The following is a 19,519-nucleotide window of genomic DNA, read 5'->3' on the forward strand; positions in this document are numbered from 1 at the left end:
TTATATCAATTAATACAATAACATGTACACTTTTTGTATACTGCCACTGTAATTGTACACTGTAACTGTATGTAATTGTGAAATATGTAATTTCTAATAAATTAACGTAATTGTTCTTTCAGTCCTACCGGTTGCACGTTTTGGGGAAAGAGGACCTGGTCAAGAAAGAAGCGGATGCTATGGCAGATGGGCACTTTAGTTGGCGCTCCTTTCGGAATTTGTCTACTCAGCGCTGTAGCACTTCCTGCTATCTTTATCGCAGTTCCGGCTTATGTCGGGAGACGGGTACGGTATTTTTATTTTGTCTAAAACAATAATTGTTCTTTCAGTCTGAAGGATTCAGAAAGGAGAAAATTTCAAACAAAATTTATACACGTGCCGAAATCAATCAGTCTTTCATCTTGATTGTTGCATACTCTTTGTCTGTGTATTCATCCGGATTGAATTACTATTCATCATTATTACCATTATCATTATTACGCTCATATCCGAGATAAACTATACAAATTTCCGGCGATAATTTTATGAAGATATAATTTATGCTGATATTCGTGAGATCAGAGCTATATTTAGGAGGGTATTTTGAGAATACACTCATTTGATCAGCCTAATGAATTCGGTATGATTATTAGGTCATGTCCCTACGTCAAATTAAGTTTCACCCCTTATGGCGCCGATTACTTCGCGCCTTGTTGCTAGTTTATTATGGACGTTTGTTTAAAAAACACATCTTTTATGCATTCACTGTAATAAGGAGCCGCGCGCGCGGCGTATTAAATTACGAAATGAGGATTTATCTTTTTTGTTAGAGCTAGCTAATGTATTATTGTGTTACTACTTTCTAAGAGATTGTGACATGATGATGAATAATGCTCAGACTGGATCAAACCAACGACATTGACAATCAAATGCATTATCGTATTATCGTATGACCACACTGTCGCTATAAAATAATTATCCTCAGTTAAATCTGGCGTGGAAGAGGAGACATGCTCCGGCTGGTAAACGGGTTATAATAGTGAGCTGCGGGGTTGCTTTGGCCTCGATATGCTCTCCTGTCATCGCCGCTGTCTCCGTATCTGTCGGTTAGTGTGTTTTTACTGAAACCTGTGCCCCACTCCACAATCTGTTTTTAATCAATAAAACAGAAGTCGCCACCACCGCTTTGCATTTTCATCTTGAACTGATTTTCATCTTGAACTGATTTTTACGCGTGACATATTTCAGGTGTTCCTATGATGATAGCGTTCGTGTATACGGTAGTTCCCTTCCTTATTTGCCGTGGAGAAAGTTGTCTCGGAAACTCTGATAGTGAGTATAATTATTTGTATTTTAGATCATTGCTGTTTTGTAACGAGGAAAAGTTGATAAAGCACATTAATTGTTCTCCTCTAAACTCCTTTATTTCAGGAGTCCAGCTTCCAAACACAATGGCAGATCTAAACGAACAGCTCCAAGGACTACAAAACCAGCTGAACAATCACTTCCATGACAGACAATCCACTTCAACGGACACTCATAAGGGGGAACCCGGCGAACAAGCTCCTTCCTCCATCAGGGAGGATATGGGAGAGATAACGTCATCAGATGATTCTTCTTCTTGTTCAGATGATACCAGTGATATCTATTACAGTGGCAGTGAGAAAGATAGGGAGGAGGAGGAAGAGGAAGGGGAGGAGGGGGAGGTGGAGAAAGCGGTCATATCTCACACCACTGCAGTGTAGGCTGGTTCACAACAATGTCTCAGTTATTACCGAGTCATATTATAAAGGACAATGCTGACAAGTTTTACTTTTTGCTGATAATTGGCTATTTGACGTTGTCGTGGTGTCAGTGAGGTTAACTTCCATTAATTTCGTCTGAGCTAGGGTACCGAGGTTACGTCAGAGAGATACTATCTAGCTTTTTAAGATAGAGACACATATTTCGTGTAGGGTTTAAAATAAAACTGTAAAAAATTGTGTACGCAAATGTTTTTAATTTAAAGTGATGTGTTTATCAGCGGAACAAGTGATTGTTGATTTGTCACACAATAAATTGGTATAGTCAAGTGACGTATCCAAGAATGTGATCGTATCTTCTTTGTCGCCTTTAAGAATGTTCTAGATCATGATAAATGTTGCTCGTTGCTTAGATATTTCTGCTGAACTTTTCCCGCTGATTTTTATTCTCAGTTCTTTTACAGTTCTGTAACTGTTTTAGTCGAATTTACTTTCAAATAATTTTTTGTTGAAAATTGTGCTGATTCGAAATGGTAATTGAATGGATGATTTTAAGATCTGTTCAACTGTTTTGTAGTTTACTATACAAAAATCATGCGATTTTGCGATTTCAGGTCACTTTAAAGACCGATATTTTAATTTTGTGTATGCAATGAAACCGATCATAAGAGCCGGGAAGGTATTTCAGTCGCTACTCAGGAGAATTTTTATGGATTCATGGGTTTTAAACATCATCCAATTTCACTCACCATGCTTTTAACAGATAGAAGTTGACCTAGTGAACAATGAGTTAAGAAACAAATAGAGACATTCCCCAATCATTGGGAGGGAGACAGGATCGTGGCGACTATTTGTGCAACATCCTCATTCCTCAAGCTGATTGGCTGGAAATAAATATGTCTCGTGGCAATTATTTATCCGAGATCAACATAATCTGTTGTGATGATATGAAGTGGTTTTGCTTGGTTTGTTGAAATGAATTCATTAAAATGCAGTGTGCCAATTTATATGGATTTTAAAAACCAGATTGTGACACTTAACTATTTTGATCCAGAAAGTCTTGTGGATTTTTTTTTCAAAAGTGAAAAAGCGACTTAGTAATAATTATGCGTAAAACTTGCCAGAATCTTTCTCTCTTGACCAAATCATCATCTTGAATGGTGATTAGTAGAGTCGGTTTTGTTATGTTTTTTACGTTTGCGTATGAGAATAAGGTATTAAATTATAGATATTTGTTTTTCTCTTTGTGGTCCCTGTAAAAATAAAGAAAGGTTTAAATTCAGTTAGTTAGTTAGTTAATTTAGTTAATTGCTTTTAAAACACTTATGTGAACTTTTTTTCTTGTTTGGTTTGAATTCATAGGTTGACGCAAAGTCTTGATAACATTGAGTCGTTGATTCGTGAAAATTGATGATTGTGAGAAAGAGGAACATAAATTACGTTATGATCAGCTGTTTTAACTTTTATTTAGAAAATGAATAGAGCTTAGTTTAACTTTGTCATGTTAAGACACTATTTCTATTAACGTAAAATTATTTTCGGCTCACGCTCATCAGAGCTATAAGTTAAAGTTTACCATAAGAGTTAGATTGTGTTTACTAGTTTGTAGCTTTGATCGTTGATAAAGGTTAAATGGGATAAGGATTGTTTATAAATTGCGCATGGCTTTGAGAGCGATTTTTGAATTTATTGAATTTGAACAATTTGTTGTCATTTGAAAATAAATATAAATTATACGTTATAGTTACAATAAAAGCATTGACTAGATAATAGTTTAATTTGTTACCTCTCCAAAGTCAAATTATGAATTACTAGAGCTGTAGGAAGTATTATATTAATGACTCACAATTAAAAGAATCGCTCTATATTGAACAATTACTGATGATTAAAGCACAATAAATATGGTAGACCTTCGATTTACCGGGTTTCGATTTACCGAACGTTTCGACCTAAACTATCCTTTTCGAAGGTTAAACTTAAATAAAATGGTAAATTTTGCGTGAAAATTAGACTGACGAAACTTAGTAAACGAAGTGGTATCTCTCATTTTAATTCTTATGATTTCATAACCTAGAAGATTTGCCCCACGAGAGGATAGCAGTAGCATATAAATGCTTTGCTACCTCTGGGGTTGGCAGCCCTTAGGCTTAAAGAAGAGGTTACCAGGGATGCCATTGATATAGTGGCGAGAGAAAAGAGAGTCATAGTGGAGCCCGTGTAAATAGGAAAAATAAAAACCAAAAGAGGAAAGGTAATCACTCGGACTCCTGGTGCGTGTTGCGAAATTGACTATGGTAGGGATGAGGAATATGTTAATTATTGTCGATAATCATGTCGTTAGGGATAGGAAATAATACTATCTCTGATATCAGTTGTGCTATGGCCCGGCACTGTCCCAGTCAGTTAGATACGGCATCTTCTTTTTGTTCACACATAGGTCATGCCCTAAACCAATCTTTGACATACGTTGCATGCCACTTTTCGCGCGCCGCCGATATTGGGATACGAAACATGTATCAAACCAATCTACGTGTGGTATGGAGAATGGAGATATTGGTGTTATTTTGGTATGTTTAGGGCCATTACTTTACCTTTCCTGGTGAAGTCTGTTAACTTTGTCGGTGACCCGGACACCGACCCCAACCACAATAAAAATGTCTGTTAATTATTAAGTTACCGTATTATAATTACTGTTAAACACTTCTTAAAGATAATATGGTATTGAAGGTAGCAGTAGGATCATTCCAGTCATTCTTCTACATTGGTGTAATACCTATAGAAATAATAACTTACAATAATATTCCATATAATATCTTGGTCATGGTGATCATGATAAACGTGCAGAGCTAAGAAGTAAACACGAAGCTCTAACAATGAAGACGGAATGCTCGATTGTATCGGTTTGTTTACATCCAAATAAGGAGACAACTTTGCCTGGTAGGTTGAAACATGTCTGTGAGTAGATGCCTGCCCGCAGCTGCATCACATCAATACGAAACTCGGAATACAGTCACCTGATGCCAACCTGTTTACCGTGCATATACATAGCAAGGAGATTCAGAGGAAAACATTATTTCCGAGCAACCATTACCCGGTTACTAATTGATTTTTCACTCGTGGGACGTTAACTCGTATGTTCAGCACAGTCCCTACGTAACAATGTTTACTTGCTTTTCTAACTTTATCTAAGTTGATTGTTTTACATAATTGCGCGCATCGAGATTCGAGGGTTCACAATTTGGGGTCGCGGTGTACGACGCGGACGCAATTTATTCTCGAAACTTGTGCAGATATTAACTATGAAATATATCATTAAGTTCATCGTATTTAAACAAAAATCGTTAGCATATTATACATGGTTTTAGCCAGTTCGAAGATTTTAAAAAGCTAACACTTTAGCCTATCACGATTTTTTTTCGACCAAATGATTGCTAATAATATATGGTATCACTTAAGTTAACTGTCACAATGTTTAAAGTGCACAGTGCACACAATTGTCAATTAATAGGTGAAATCTATGGTACCTACGTTATAAAATTTTATCATATTTATATTGTATGGTTAAACAAATTTAGGTGTGCTTATTGTCACCTTTATTAAACAACAATTCATTTTCATGTAATAGGTATAAAAGAGCAATAAATCAGTCAAGTCAAGTTAAATCACTGCTAAAAATTAATCGAATAAGGTTTGCTTCACGGCCAGTTATCTATTCTGTAGTGATTTGCATTGAAAGGGTCATAATATTAACACGTGATGATGCTAGCTGCGTTCTGTAGTATTGATATTAATTAAACAGAAATTTAAGTTAGTCTGTCATCTGTGATAGTACAGCTGATGCTTTAACAACATTCCTCCATTGTTACAACATGACTCTTTTCTCTTCGAGTGATACTTGATAGCCTTGAAACATGCATTCCAAGGCTATCATTCGGTTCCCTTATTCCTCAATTGGAATATGTGACGAATTTCTGTCAGATGATATATTATTGTGATAACGTTAAAGCAGTTGACTGATTTGAATAATTTCTGTAACTTGAATATGCTCATGTCTAGCGACTATTATATGATCATGAAGATAAAGATAATCCTCTTTACGACGCTATTGTGGTTATCCATACAACATACAAGGTTAATATACAAAATTGTAATATATTTTTATATCACAACCTTATCAGAATTAACACAGAATACATAATATGTACACAAATTAAGTTGGAGTCCCATATGTCTCTAATTGAACTGCGGGTGCTAAGTAGTGAAACACGACAATTTATCGAGCTTATTATTTCAGGTGAAATTATAGGAGAGGTAGATGGTGAAATAACACCTGTTTCCGTGTCTATGACTGCAGCGTATGGCTCAGGTTATGTGGCAAGTAAAGCTATAGACAGGAATACAGATACTAGAACTTACTCCAATGGATATGACACCTGGTTTAAAGCTAAGTTAGGCCGGCAGTATTGTGTAGAGGAAGTACGTCATTGGTATGGTGGTACTGTTCAAACACACACATGCTCGAGGGACGCGTGTACCTGCAGTGGTAATGATGCTTACTGCTCCTGGTGGCCCGTGTCAGTGTACTCTGAGGATGGAACAGTCCCGGACAATGCTGCTTCTGATTGCATGATAGGAGACACTGTTAAATTTGATGGGAGTGTTACAGGGTATATTCAAATACTGGTACTAGTTATCATTGGGAGAGGTAGGAGTCTATATCACTGACTTATTATTATGGTATTTTCTACAGTCTGCTGAAATTTACACAGAAGCTTTTATTTTTAAAGAATACCATTATGGAACACTATATATTAATTCATAAGTTAATCATTGGCCTACTTTGTATTACAAATAATCCATGCGATGTTATTATTACAGTATTAATTATTGTAAAGCTGTAAACTTCGAGTTTCGAATTTAGTGAAAAATGAAAATAAAGCTTTCGTTTTTTTCAATCTCCCAATTAGAATTCATTTGCAAATCATCAGTAAGTAATTACACAGTACTGAGTACTATTGCTCACTTTTGATAAGAATTCTAATGATTTCTTTCCAGCACTTGATTGTAGCACGCCCATCATTGAAAAAGGCACAATAACCCCGGATTCGGAAATTTACTCGGGCGCCACATTCAACGTGTCATGCGACAACGGGTTCGTGATCTCTGGATCGTCAACAATCACCTGTACGAACAGCGAGCTTTCCGTATCTCCAACTTGTGTACCAGGTAAATTTCTACCAAACGTATCATGACTTTTAAAGATAGAATGATTGCTCAGTAAAAGCAAAAGTTGTAAATGGGATCGGAAGTGTTATTAGGATCCCCTAAAACTCTAATCATAAAACTCTAATCATAACAACTATTAATTTGATATCGTCATTAGAAATTAATTTGTACCTTCTCCCTGTTATTATTTAATATTTAAAATTTGTTGTGTCTAGTGGCCACAGTGACATGTGACGAGAAAGAAATGAAGTTGACCCTTGCAGAGAAAAGCAGTTTTGATACTATTCGACTTAACGAAAAAGGTATTTTATTTGTTAATTTGTAAATAAAAATTATTAATTTTCCGTACATTGCGCTATTTGAATGTTTAAATATATTCCTGTATATCTGAGAGAATTATTACACTGTAGCTCACGTTATCGACACTTCGTTGCAGATTGTGAATTTACGGGAGAAGTTCAAGAGATAAAAACGGATTTAGAGAAATGCGGAACAAAAACCTCTTTTAATAGCACCCACGTCATATATAAAAACCAGGTCAGATACATAATTAATATTGATATTTTACTTTCATGTTTGTTGGTAATTATTTTCATATGTAATAATTTCATTGGGTTAAAAGACGGGTGTTACAAAAATAGTTTGATCCTTTAAGTAAAGTTTAAGCATGTTTCATTAAAGAATTTCTTAGTTATAGTAATTTGTGGTTTTATTATTCATTAATTTTTCAGATGACTGGCGTAACAAAGACAACTGATCACACTAATGGTATTACTAGAGAAGGAGAATTCAAATTAGCATTTGAGTGTTCTTATAGTAGAACAGGTCAGATTATTAAGATTTTCACAGTTCTGAATACTCTTTATTCTCTTTATTATGGTAGTAGGTAGATATACAGCTCGATATCTACTCATATCACCACTTAATGCGATGTGACAGTTCACATTTCTTGCACGAACTGGACCAACACGTATAACTATAATTATATCGAGAAACCCCATATACAGACTAGAGATACATATCTCAATTATAATAACAATTCCACCCTCCTGCAGGAGCGACTGAGTATGCCTCTTGGCAGGTAAAAGGAACTACTGTTGTGCAAAGAGTGGATGGTGCTGGCTCACTTCGATTTGTCCTAAATCTCCATAAGAATGGAAATTTTACTGACATGGACAAAGTAGAAAACTTTCCCTTTGAACTGTCTCTAAATGAAGATATGTATATGCAGGTCTTGCACTAAACTTAAGCTTTTAATATATTCTTAACCACGCGTTGGATGTTATTTTTATAATTTTTCATATGTTGAAAGATTATTATTTAGCTTAGGATATGCCATCAAATGGAACTTTACTGAAGGTGCTGCGTATGTAATTCAATTTTTATGATCGTTAAGCACGAAAGCAACTGTACTACTATGACTGCGACCAATGGTTTGATAAGGGCTATTATATTTATCAATCAAGTAAATAACTTGTTATAAAATAATGTATATTACCAGGTAACACTAGATTCACTGGACCCAGATCTTTCTCTAGGGGTGTTGAACGTGCAAGCCAGAAACAGTGAATCTGAGGACGAGGGAAATTTGTCGTACGACCTAGTCAAAGAAGGGTTAGTTGATCAATTATACTATTATCTTACTATAAATAAAGCGAGACGATATATATTATATATGATAATTAAAACTATTTTAGTCTCTTGAGTCTTGGCACCACTTTAGGGTTAGACGGGTTCCTGCTATAAGTAGATATAATAGAAACTGATGGGGAGGTGAACCAAATTTGTTTTGACACCGACAGTGATACCTGGTTTTGATTTGTCAACGCTGAATGCTGATCTGTTAAACGTATCAGAAATAATATTGTCACCTTCCCACAAGAGTCCATATCTTAAATCCTCCTCAAAGTTTGGAGTATTTAATTTATATACAAGAGTCATTCCAGTAAATATATATTTCATTTAATGCACTATTCAAACTCGCTCTATAAAGTGTTAAACTAATATCAGATATTAGTTTCAAAATATCACCTACAAGGAATAGGAAGCATCATCATATCATATATTTATAATATAGTAAAACCCCGATTTACTGCGGAGTTTGACTTTGGGGAAAGGATGCATCCGCGATAAATCGGGGTCCACGGTAAATCGGTGTTACGTTTCGGTAGTTTTACTTTTACATTATGCATGGTAAGACCTATTTTGGGATTTTAAAGTTATATAATTCACCTCAGTTGTATTAAGGACTCGACCTTCGACTTTATCGACACTGATGCCAACTCTCAGCCACTTTCCGACCCCAAAGTAAAAAGATTTACTTTTAAATCTTTTAGCTTTTTGGATTCCCACGCTGCAATTTACGTCCATGCAGTTGTAAAAGTCTGCAGTGTCTCGAATAGCAGGTAATTTGTCGTAATATATGTTTTGGACTTCCTACAATAATATTGTATAGGTTGAGTGCATTATTTAGAAACTTTTTTAACATTCAAAAACTTTCTGTTAGAATTTGAATAATTAAATAATTAAATATAGTATAATATACTATATTATATTTATAGTTCCTCGTCAATTATCCGATTAACATTTTATACTCCACCGCATCTTATCATTTTCTAATTCTTTCAGTTTTGGCTGCACAGATCTCTGCTCAAACCGCAAACGAAAGAGGTCCGTTGACGGAAAAAGTGAACTAAACGACGAACGGTTCCATGTCTATCAGGGACCAATGGTAGCTGGGTACACCATTGAAACCAAAGGTGAGATGGAAATTACAAACCCGATTCTTCGATTCCAGGCCAGCTGAATTCGCGAGCAAAATTTAACTAATTGTCAAAAATGTCTATATAATTCATAATCATACCTGATCAGGGACTAGCCCTAACAGTAACTTTAAGCTCATGGCTGCGTGAGGGCAATATAATAACATTTACAATTTGCATCTGGTAGAATTTTGTGTTTCACGAAAGGATCCAAACATTAAATATAATTTTTTCAGTAGCAACGGGTTCTGGAGGTGATGTAAAACTGGGATCCGAAATTTTAACTGTGCTCTTCCTGCTGCACCTCCTCTTGTAAAAACAAGAATAAGCTACCTCGCGGTTAGTTGTGAACTAACACTATAACTATGGACAGTTTATTTTAAACATTAGTATGACCTTTGATCAATATTATTTCTTTTTAGCTGATTAGTTTAATTATGAAGACACTCTGATTATTCGAATTTTTAAACTTTAGAACATTATGTTGCCATGAAACCCACGAAATCATTTCGCAAATTATGATATTTTAAATTGTTTGAAACACTCGATAGTTTCATGTAGATTGTAGTAGATTAAATATTTAATTGTATGTTATACTGCATGCAAGATAGTATGTTTTTGGTTTGAATGTAGGGGCATATCGAATCGTTTTAATTAGCTGAAATGTCTCGTCACCTTGTGTTGGACATGAATGTTTGTTAATCTGATCACAGCTCAAATATTGTATTTCTAATAGTATTGTATGTCTAATATAGTATTTCTAATATTGTATTTCTAATATAGTATTAGTTGGCAAGTTTCCATAAACGATATTTTATGATCGGCGCCGATAATCGCTTATTGAGCGCTTTTTCGGCGCTTTTTTTTTTTAAAACCGTTTACAATCGCTTTTTTTACGATTATAAACGGTTAAAAAAAAATCGCTTATAATCGACTATAATTGGTGTCATAATTCAAAAAAGCGCTTTTTTAAATTTAAAAGCGCTTATAAGCGCTTTTAAGCGCTTACTAGCGTCGCTGAGCGATTTGAAAGCGGTTTTCCAGTAGGATTGGCGCCAAAAACGGGTGGATAAGCGGTTGGCCGGATAAGCGATTCGTAGGCGCTTTTTTGAACCATTTATAAGCGATTATAAGCGCTTATAATTGGGGTGCAATTTAGCTGTTTGTAAAGCGCAAATAAAGCGCTTATAAGCGCTTTTAAAATTGAGTCAGGAAAACGCTATATTACATCTTATAACCGCTTATAATCGATTATAAGCGTTTTTTTAGAAATCGCTTATTACGGCTAATTCATCGCTATTTCACCGCTTTTCCTATCATCCATGGCCAGGTGAGCAGGAATTAAAAAGCGCTTATAAGCGCTTTTTCGATGCTGCCCCTAGCCTGGTCGGAACGGGGGAGTGCCCGGAATTTAAAAGCGCTTATAGTTATAAGCGATTTCTCAATTCCCTTCAACCTGGTCAGAACTGGAGAGTGCCCACTCGTATGTGCTTTTCTGAGCAAACTGGGGTGCACCGGCAGACTCAGGATTTAAAATCGCTTCTAGGCGCTTATGATCGCTTTTCTACCGCTTTTCCTGTCGCCCATGGCCTGGTTGGCAGGAATTAGAAAGCGCTTATAAGCGCTTTTTCAATGCTGCCACTAACCTGGTCGGAACGGGGGTGTGCCCGGAATTAAAAAGCGCTTATAAACGATTTCTCAATTCTCTTCAACCTGGTCGGAACTGGAGAGTGCCCACTTGCATGTGCTTTTCTGAGCAACCTGGGGTGCACCGGCAGAGTCAGGATTTAAAAGCGCTTTTAGGCGCTTATGATCGCTTTTCTACCGCTTTTCCTATCGCCCATGGCCTGGTTGGCAGGAATTAGAAAGCGCTTATAAGCGCTTTTTCAATGCTGCCCCTAACCTGGTCGGAACGGGGGAGTGCCTGGAATTAATAAGCGCTTATAAGCGATTTCTCAATTCCCCTTAACCTGGTCGGAACTAGAAATCAGAGTGCCCGCTTATAAGTGCTTTTCTGTGCAACCTGGGGTGCACCGGCAGAGTCAGGATTTAAAAGCGCTTTTAGGCGCTTATGATCGCTTTTCTACCGCTTTTCCCATTACCCATGGCCTGGTTGGCAAGAATTTTAAGCGCTTTTTCAATGCTACCCCTAACCTGGTCGGAACGGGGGAGTGCCTGGAATTAATATGCGCTTATAAGCGATTTCTGAATTCCCCTTAATATATATATATAACCTGGTCGGAACTGGAAATCAGAGTGCCCGCTTATAAGTTCTTTTCTGTGCAACCTGGGGTGCACCGGCAGAGTCAGGATTTAAAAGCGCTTATAGGCGCTTATGATCGCTTTTCTACCCCTTTTCCTATCGCCCATGGCCTGGTTGGCAGGAATTAGAAAGCGCTTATAAGCGCTTTTTCAATGCTGCCACTAACCTGGTCGCAACGGGGGAGTGCCCGGAATTAAAAGGCGCTTATAAGCACTTTTTCAATGCTGCCCCTAACCTGGTCGGAACGGGGGAGTGCCCGGAATTTAAAAGCGCTTATAGTTATAAGCGATTTCTCAATTCCCTTCAACCTGGTCAGAACTGGAGAGTGCCCACTCGTATGTGCTTTTCTGAGCAAACTGGGGTGCACCGGCAGAGTCAGGATTTAAAAGCGCTTATAGGCGCTTATGATCGCTTATCTACCGCTTTTCCCATCACCCATGGGCTGGTTGGCAGGAATTAGAAAGCGCTTATAAGCGCTTTTTTAAAGCTGCCCCTAAGGATTTGAAAAGCGGTTATAAGTTATAAGCGATTACAATCACTTTTTATTTCTGGTTTTTACCGATTTATCTATCATTTATCAACATGGATTTAAACATAGTTGTTTGACTGGCGATCTAGAAGCCAAGCAAGAAGGCTAAGTGCACGGCGCGGCAAAGTTCTCCGACAATAACTGTCAGAAATTGTAAAGCGCTTGCAAGCGTTTATTTATATGTTGTTAATGGTGGTGGTTGTCCTGGTGGCGGTCGATACGCGCTGCGTCATCAGTCATACACACTTCACATTCAGAACTTGCAAAAGAAAAATATAGTATATGAAATTAAATTATTGCGCTGGGCCACGCTCAGTCTGTCAACGAGTATGACAGGCCTGTTTATGTCATTCCAAGGAATCTCTAGTCGGGCTGAGCGAATCACGACGTCTGAAACATGAAAAAAGTGCGGTGCTCATTGAAAGTTAGTGTGTGCGTGGTACCAGCATTCACGTACTTGTTCATAATTAATCGTGGACATAAAAACAAGTGCACGCTGAGTACCAATAGGAAAAAAGTAATGTATATATACGCTAGTAAAGCCGTGCGCGTGCAGGCGTGGTGAGATAGCTTGTAAAATTTGGTTATTTAATAACCAAATTTTACAAGCTATCTCACCAATAATAACTTATTAGATAGTAAAACTGCAACAAATAAACCGCACCAGATTGCGCGTTTGAATCGCTCCTACGAAATCGCTCGCCCAAATTTTAAGAAAATTCTTGTGAAAAGGCCTTTCACCTTTGGGTATGACATTGATCTAAATCGGTGTATTTTTTGGACGCTGATCCCGAATAAACCCGCCATGACGTAGGGTAAAAATATTTCCCTGGAGAGTTACATGGGCAAAAACCGTTTTAGTCACGTGACAGGCTAGTAAAACATGATTTCGATTGTTTAGGGCTCAAGTTAGGGTTTGGGTTAAGGTACGCGGGTTATGGATAGCTTCGGGGTTATGGTTGGGATTAGGGTTTATGTAAAATTGTTTTGTACGGCTGCAAAACCATAAAAACCAAGGTCATGTGAAATTTTTGGGCGAGCGAATTAGCAAGAGCCGGTCGCGGTTTTTATACAAAAATAAGCGTACACATGATATACAATGCAATAAAGCTAAGAGTTTCTGCATGTTCGATTATTTTGCACCTAACTTAACCATGTGCCTTCGTGCTGCCGTTGCTCTATCCAGATAGGTAGTGTGCCAACAACAGTGAGCCGCACGTGCCGACTGTATAGTAGGATAGTTTTTTAGCGCTAATTTCGGCCAGCACAATTTTCTTCAAACAAATAAATATTGAGTATCCTTCCCGACCTCCGATTGCAACAAAAATTGGTGAGCTCACTCTGTACTCATAGACTTACGAGGAAAGTGTCCGAAATAATACGACAAAAATCAACGAATTTGGTCAAATTACGCGACTTTTACATCTACTTTTGCTCCAAAAGCCGCGCACCATCAAATATGGCACCCTTCACCTAACCATGTGCTTTCACGCCACTTCAGGCGCGCTTGTTTCACAAGTACGTCAAGAAGTGAGTGGGCGCGCGCTACTGCAAGCGCAAGGGCTCTGGATAGAGCAAATGGCACCCAGCTAGTGAGGCGAAACTCATTGATCTTTCCAAAAAGGTATGACAAATTTGGTATTGTGAAAATTCTCACAGTCTCTAAAAAACAGTGTTACAAAAAATTTTAAAATCTGAGCAAGTTTGTTTTATCGTCCACCCCTAATCCAGAGCCGTTGAGCTTTGATCTAGCCGCCAACCCTCCATCGATTTTGGCAACCATATATTGGTTCCCAAAATTTCCCGGGCCGCACTTTGCAGTTTCTGCAGTAGGGGTAATTAGGTATAATTTATAAACTACAGCACAGCTGTACTTACAATCACATTCACAAGCATGCAAGCTCCCCCGTTCCGACCAGGTTAGTGGCAGCATTGAAAAAGCGCTTATAAGCGCTTTCTAATTCTTGCCAACCAGGCCATGGGTGATAGGAAAAGCGGTAGAAAAGCGATCATAAGCGCTTTTAAATCCTGACTCTGCCGGTGCACCCCAGGTTGCTCAGAAAAGCACTTATAAGCGGGCACTCTGATTTCCAGTTCCGACCAGGTTAGGGGCAGCATTTAAAAAGCGCTTAAGAGCGCTTTTTAATTCCGGGCACTCCCCCGTTCCGACCAGGTTAGTGGCAGCATTGAAAAAACGCTTATAAGCGCTTTATAATTCTTGCCAACCAGGCCATGGGTGATAGAAAAAGCGGTAGAAAAGCGATCATAAGCGCCTATAAGCGCTTAAATTAAATCCTGACTCTGCCGGTGCACCCCAGGTTGCTCAGAAAAGCACATGCAAGTGGGCACTCTCCAGTTCCGACCAGGTTAAGGGGAATTGCGCTTATAAGCGCTTTTAAATTCCGGGCACCACCCCGTTCCGACCAGGTTAGGGGCGGCATTGAAAAAGCGCTTATAAGCGCTTTTAAATTCCGGGCACTCCCCCGTTCCGACCAGCTAAGGGGCAGCATTGAAAAACGCTTATAAGCGCTTTATAATTCTTGCCAACCCATGCCATCGGTGATAGGAAAAGTGGTAGAAAAGCGATCATAAGCGCCTATAAGCGCTTTTAAATCCTGACTCTGCCGGTGCACCCCAGGTTGCTCAGAAAAGCACATGAAAGTTCCAACCAGGTTAAGGGGAATTGAGAAATCGCTTATAAGCGCGCTTTTAAATTCCGGGCACTACCCCGTTCCGACCAGGCTAGGGGCAGCATCGAAAAAGCGCTTATAAGCGCTTTTTAATTCCTGCTCACCTGGCCATGGATGATAGGAAAAGCGGTAAAAGCGGTGAAATAGCGATGAATTGGCCGTAATAAGCGATTTCTAAAAAAACGCTTATAATCGATTATAAGCGGTTATAAAATGTAATATAGCGTTTTCCTGACTCAATTTTAAAAGCGCTTATAAGCGCTTTATTTGCGCTTTACAAACAGCTAAATTGCACCCCAATTATAAGCGCTTATAATCGCTTATAAATGGTTCAAAAAAGCGCCTACGAATCGCTTATCCGGCCAACCGCTTATCCACCCGTTTTTGGCGCCAATCCTACTGGAAAACCGCTTTCAAATCGCTCAGCGACGCTAGTAAGCGCTTAAAAGCGCTTATAAGCGCTTTTAAATTAAAAAAAGCGCTTTTTTGAATTATGACACCAATTATAGTCGATTATAAGCGATTTTTTTTGAACCGTTTATAATCGTAAAAAAAGCGATTGTAAACGGTTTTTAAAAAAAAAGCGCCGAAAAAGCGCTCAATAAGCGATTATCGGCGCCGATCATAAAATATCGTTTATGGAAACTTGCCAACTAGGCAAGTTTCCATAAACGATATTTTATGATCGGCGCCGATAATCGCTTATTGAGCGCTTTTTCGGCGCTTTTTCTTAAAAAAACCGTTTACAATCGCTTTTTTTACGATTATAAACGGTTAAAAAAAAATCGCTTATAATCGACTATAATTGGTGTCATAATTCAAAAAAGCGCTTGAATGGCTTGAATGGCTTAATAAGTGTGTTTAATTTTGTTGGGTTCATGACCTTCGCAGATGATTTAAATTGATTAGGGGTAAGATTACTGTGAGTGTTGGGAGAACGATAACTTTGAATGTTTGACTTATGAAGTAGTCACGTGATTAAGTAAGTCAAAAGAGCAAAAGGGGCCTTAAAAGACGTGAAAAACCTTAAAAAGGTACTGCGAAGGATCGACATCATCAATCTGCAAATCCTGAAATCTGGTCATTCATGCATTTCCCTGTTCTCTAGTTTATTTTGTATGTTGACTGTTAACAAAATAAAAAATTATACAACACCAAATAACTGCGGTAAATAAAAATAATGAACTAGTAATACTAATAGTATCATCAAAAACATTACTGTCATCTTCAAGAAGGTTCAGTGAACTCACTTTACTCCACACTTTATAAATGTGTGAGTAATGATTCACACAACTTAAAATTAAATTATACCATGTACATAAAATCCATTTCATCGTGTGGTATTAAATCTTCAACTTTTATATGCTAATCTTATCAATATCATTACCGGACCACTTTTAATCGATTTTAATCTTATGGTCAAAAATACATCTAGTAAATCGTATTATAGTATGTTGAAAGTTCCTTCTGCTTTCGTTCCTAATGGAACTACCGTAAGGCCTTTCAGCCTTTTCCCCTGGCCTTTATAATCATCACCATTATATTTATAGATCTCAACCGCCATCATTATTTTTCAAATTTAAAATAAATTTAACAAAAGAAACCTAGTTTGTTAGTATCATTGTTAATGAAGCTTTTTATCTTTTAGGTTCTTTTAAAGTGAGTGTACTGCAGTAAACATGTAACACTAACAGTTATTATGCAACTGCTGTAAAAATGTACGACAAAATGTGTGGAGTAAAAATAAGCGTACACATTAAATTTACTTTTAGTGTTTAAAAGAAATGTAAAACTAAACTTAAATCATGGCCACGTTTCTGTTACACTTCATTCGCCGCTACCATGAATAGCTGTATGGCACGAAAAATAAACATTTCAATATAAAAATCATTCCAGCCTTAATTTAAATTAATCTCCTAATTGAATTAAATGAAATTAAACAATATTAGATATTTTATCAATCTTTTAACGTTTTAAAATGGTGCAGATTATAATTAGATTTTGCTGAGGAAAAATGAGCGCCTTTTAATTATAGTTCATCCCACTTGCTGTGATCCACTGTCATTGAAAAGTAATCAATTTTATCATTGGACTTTGACTTGAGAAATGGCCCTATCGAAATGGTTGATGAAATGAGCCACGTTATTTTGATCAAATGACATGGGAGGTTTGATCTTGACGATATTATTGTGTCGCCCTTCAGTGCTCACGATTATTCGGTTTCGGTACATCTCCTTTTTGACGAACACAGCAGTATTCTCGTCTGGTTCCCTTGACTCACGGCACTTCACGAACTCGATACCCAAAAACAGCCCTATACCTCTGCGGGAAATGATTTTGTTAGGTATTCGGATTCCCACAGCTGAAAGTTTTCCAGATCGCTGAGTTTAGATGTGTGATATGGAAACGACCTTAATTTCGCGGTTTGAGAAAATTTGAACCAAGCTTTATATGATTAAATAGCTGATAGCAGAAAAATTTCCATTTTCCAAAGTTTAACATTTCTGATTTCCACCAGATTGAACTCAACCATCAACTACAGTAAGTAAACAACTTGAAAACTACCGCAGGTCTCAATTTATCCAATTTTAGCTCAATCCACCTTATGGCACCTTATTTGGGCAGACATTACGTGGACGGACATAATTTTGGGGGACATACTTATGAAGCAAAAAGCAAACATTTCTTTGAAAATACATGGTAGCTGGATATGACTTTTATTTTGGGAGGAGATGTCCTCCCAAAAAATAATTGTGCTCACGTAATATTTTCAATCTTATAGTGATAAGATTTAAAATATTGCGTAAGCACTTAACTCTCTAGCGCTCACGTTGACGTAATGTTCGACCAAATAAAGTCCGATAGTCAAATTATGGTGAGTGCTACTACTAGTTATAAAATAGCATAGTTAACTAAACTTTTACTGTCACTGCTGTATTTAAATTTAACTCATATTACGTCAAGTTGGTTTCACTTTGACATATTATACAATTTCTTGGTTAAGTTGGTCCGAGTTCGACAAAATTGCACAGTCCAGTAGTATCCAAGTTAGGATCATACCAATCTTTTTTTTGGATTTTGGAGGTATAGAATCTTTCATACAGCAGCAGATAACTCTAAAGTTAATGTGAGTTTTACCTGACATCCCCGATACAGCTGTGTCGTTCTTTGAGTCGTTCCAGTTCCAGTAGGAACAAGTCTCCAGTAACTTTGGCGTGTTTGACGAGTCCCTCTTTCTTTATAACATCCAGTACTGCCAACCCCACTGCCATCGACACAGGGTTTCCTCCGTACTGAATAGTGAGTCACATGAGATGAGTATATTGGAACTGCATATATATTTTTTTATACATTCATGAGACTTTAAGGTTAATTTTAATTTGATTAACTGTTTTTTACTTAATCAGCTGATTTCTTATAAATGCCTGAAGAAGCCACTTCAATCTGGCAACACATAACTATTTTTTATTATTTGAAAATTCAATTAATCATTATATATATAAATCAAGCGTTACATTTCAGCCATGCAAAATTACAATGACATATTTTGATTACTAAATGATAAATGGTACTGCAATATAAGTTGCTTAATGTTTGGCCGGATGACAACTAACGAGAAAAATAAACTTGATTATATAATAATTAATTCGGCTGAACCAACACATAGCAAGAGCCACATTAACGTTGGGGCCGTCTACCAAATTTGAATGACAAACATTAACAAGAAATCAAACATATCATAAATAATTATAAGGATTTTGTTCATTACAATTCCGTCACAACTGATAAAGAAAAAAGAAAAGGACAAGCAGATAGGAAATTGGACGGACAGAATTGTAACCAACAAAAACAAATTTCTGAGACTCATAAGACTGATGAGCTAATCTGGCCAGACTGTATCGGCAGCCCAGAGGTACTTGATCAGTTTGGCCTTAAAAGTAGAAATCCGCTCTGACTGCCGGATACATACTGGTAGACTATTCCATTTCAGCATAGAGCCGTGAGCCGGCTAGCCGATGGCAATCGGCTGGCTAAGAGAAAAAATCGGCTGGCTAGCCGGCTAAGCCGGCTAAAACTGGGAATGGGATTACCAGATCCTAATATCAGATATTGTACCAAAAATTTTTATTTTGCTAATATTACTATTTTGTATTAAAATTGATTGGCTTATACTTTATGTTTCTTTATACTTTATGTCGATTTTAAGGGCAAAACTTGAAATGGAAGGTAACAAGTGATACAATTTCACAACTTCAATAATAATAAGTTAGTCAATAATAAGTTAGGAAATTCTCACTGGTCAGAGTCAATCTCTAATTTACTTATAA

General features: G+C 37.3%; 3 protein-coding genes across 4 annotated transcripts in view; 1 reads left to right on the forward strand and 2 right to left on the reverse strand.

Moving 5' to 3' along the window:
* The window catches only part of LOC134822541 (E3 ubiquitin-protein ligase RNF19B-like), a 118,616-nt gene extending 114,669 nt beyond the window's left edge, over positions 1-3,947 (forward strand). Inside the window, exons 8-11 of the mRNA XM_063833649.1 lie at positions 123-285; positions 965-1,085; positions 1,228-1,311; positions 1,411-3,947. Of these exons, the coding sequence (XP_063689719.1) occupies positions 123-285; positions 965-1,085; positions 1,228-1,311; positions 1,411-1,724 (682 nt within the window). The 3' untranslated portion in view covers positions 1,725-3,947. The remainder of the gene's footprint in view (positions 1-122; positions 286-964; positions 1,086-1,227; positions 1,312-1,410) is intronic.
* The window catches only part of LOC134822799 (protein ABHD13-like), a 948,842-nt gene that overhangs the window by 778,655 nt on the left and 150,668 nt on the right, over positions 1-19,519 (reverse strand). The gene's annotated exons all lie outside the window — the stretch shown is intronic.
* Positions 16,339-19,519, reverse strand: part of LOC134822707 (alanine--glyoxylate aminotransferase 2-like) — a 43,363-nt gene continuing 40,182 nt past the window's right edge. The window contains exons 11-12 of one of the 2 annotated variants that reach the window (XM_063833906.1): positions 18,330-18,484; positions 16,339-17,513 (exon numbers count right to left, since the gene is read on the reverse strand). In XM_063833906.1, coding sequence (XP_063689976.1) covers positions 17,276-17,513; positions 18,330-18,484 — 393 coding nt within the window. In that variant the 3' untranslated portion in view covers positions 16,339-17,275. The remainder of the gene's footprint in view (positions 17,514-18,329; positions 18,485-19,519) is intronic. The other variant, XM_063833905.1, reaches the window with a different exon arrangement.

This window comes from Bolinopsis microptera, chromosome 11, assembly GCF_026151205.1.
Source record: "Bolinopsis microptera isolate Bmic1 chromosome 11, MBARI_Bmic_1.0, whole genome shotgun sequence".
Taxonomy (NCBI): domain Eukaryota; kingdom Metazoa; phylum Ctenophora; class Tentaculata; order Lobata; family Bolinopsidae; genus Bolinopsis; species Bolinopsis microptera.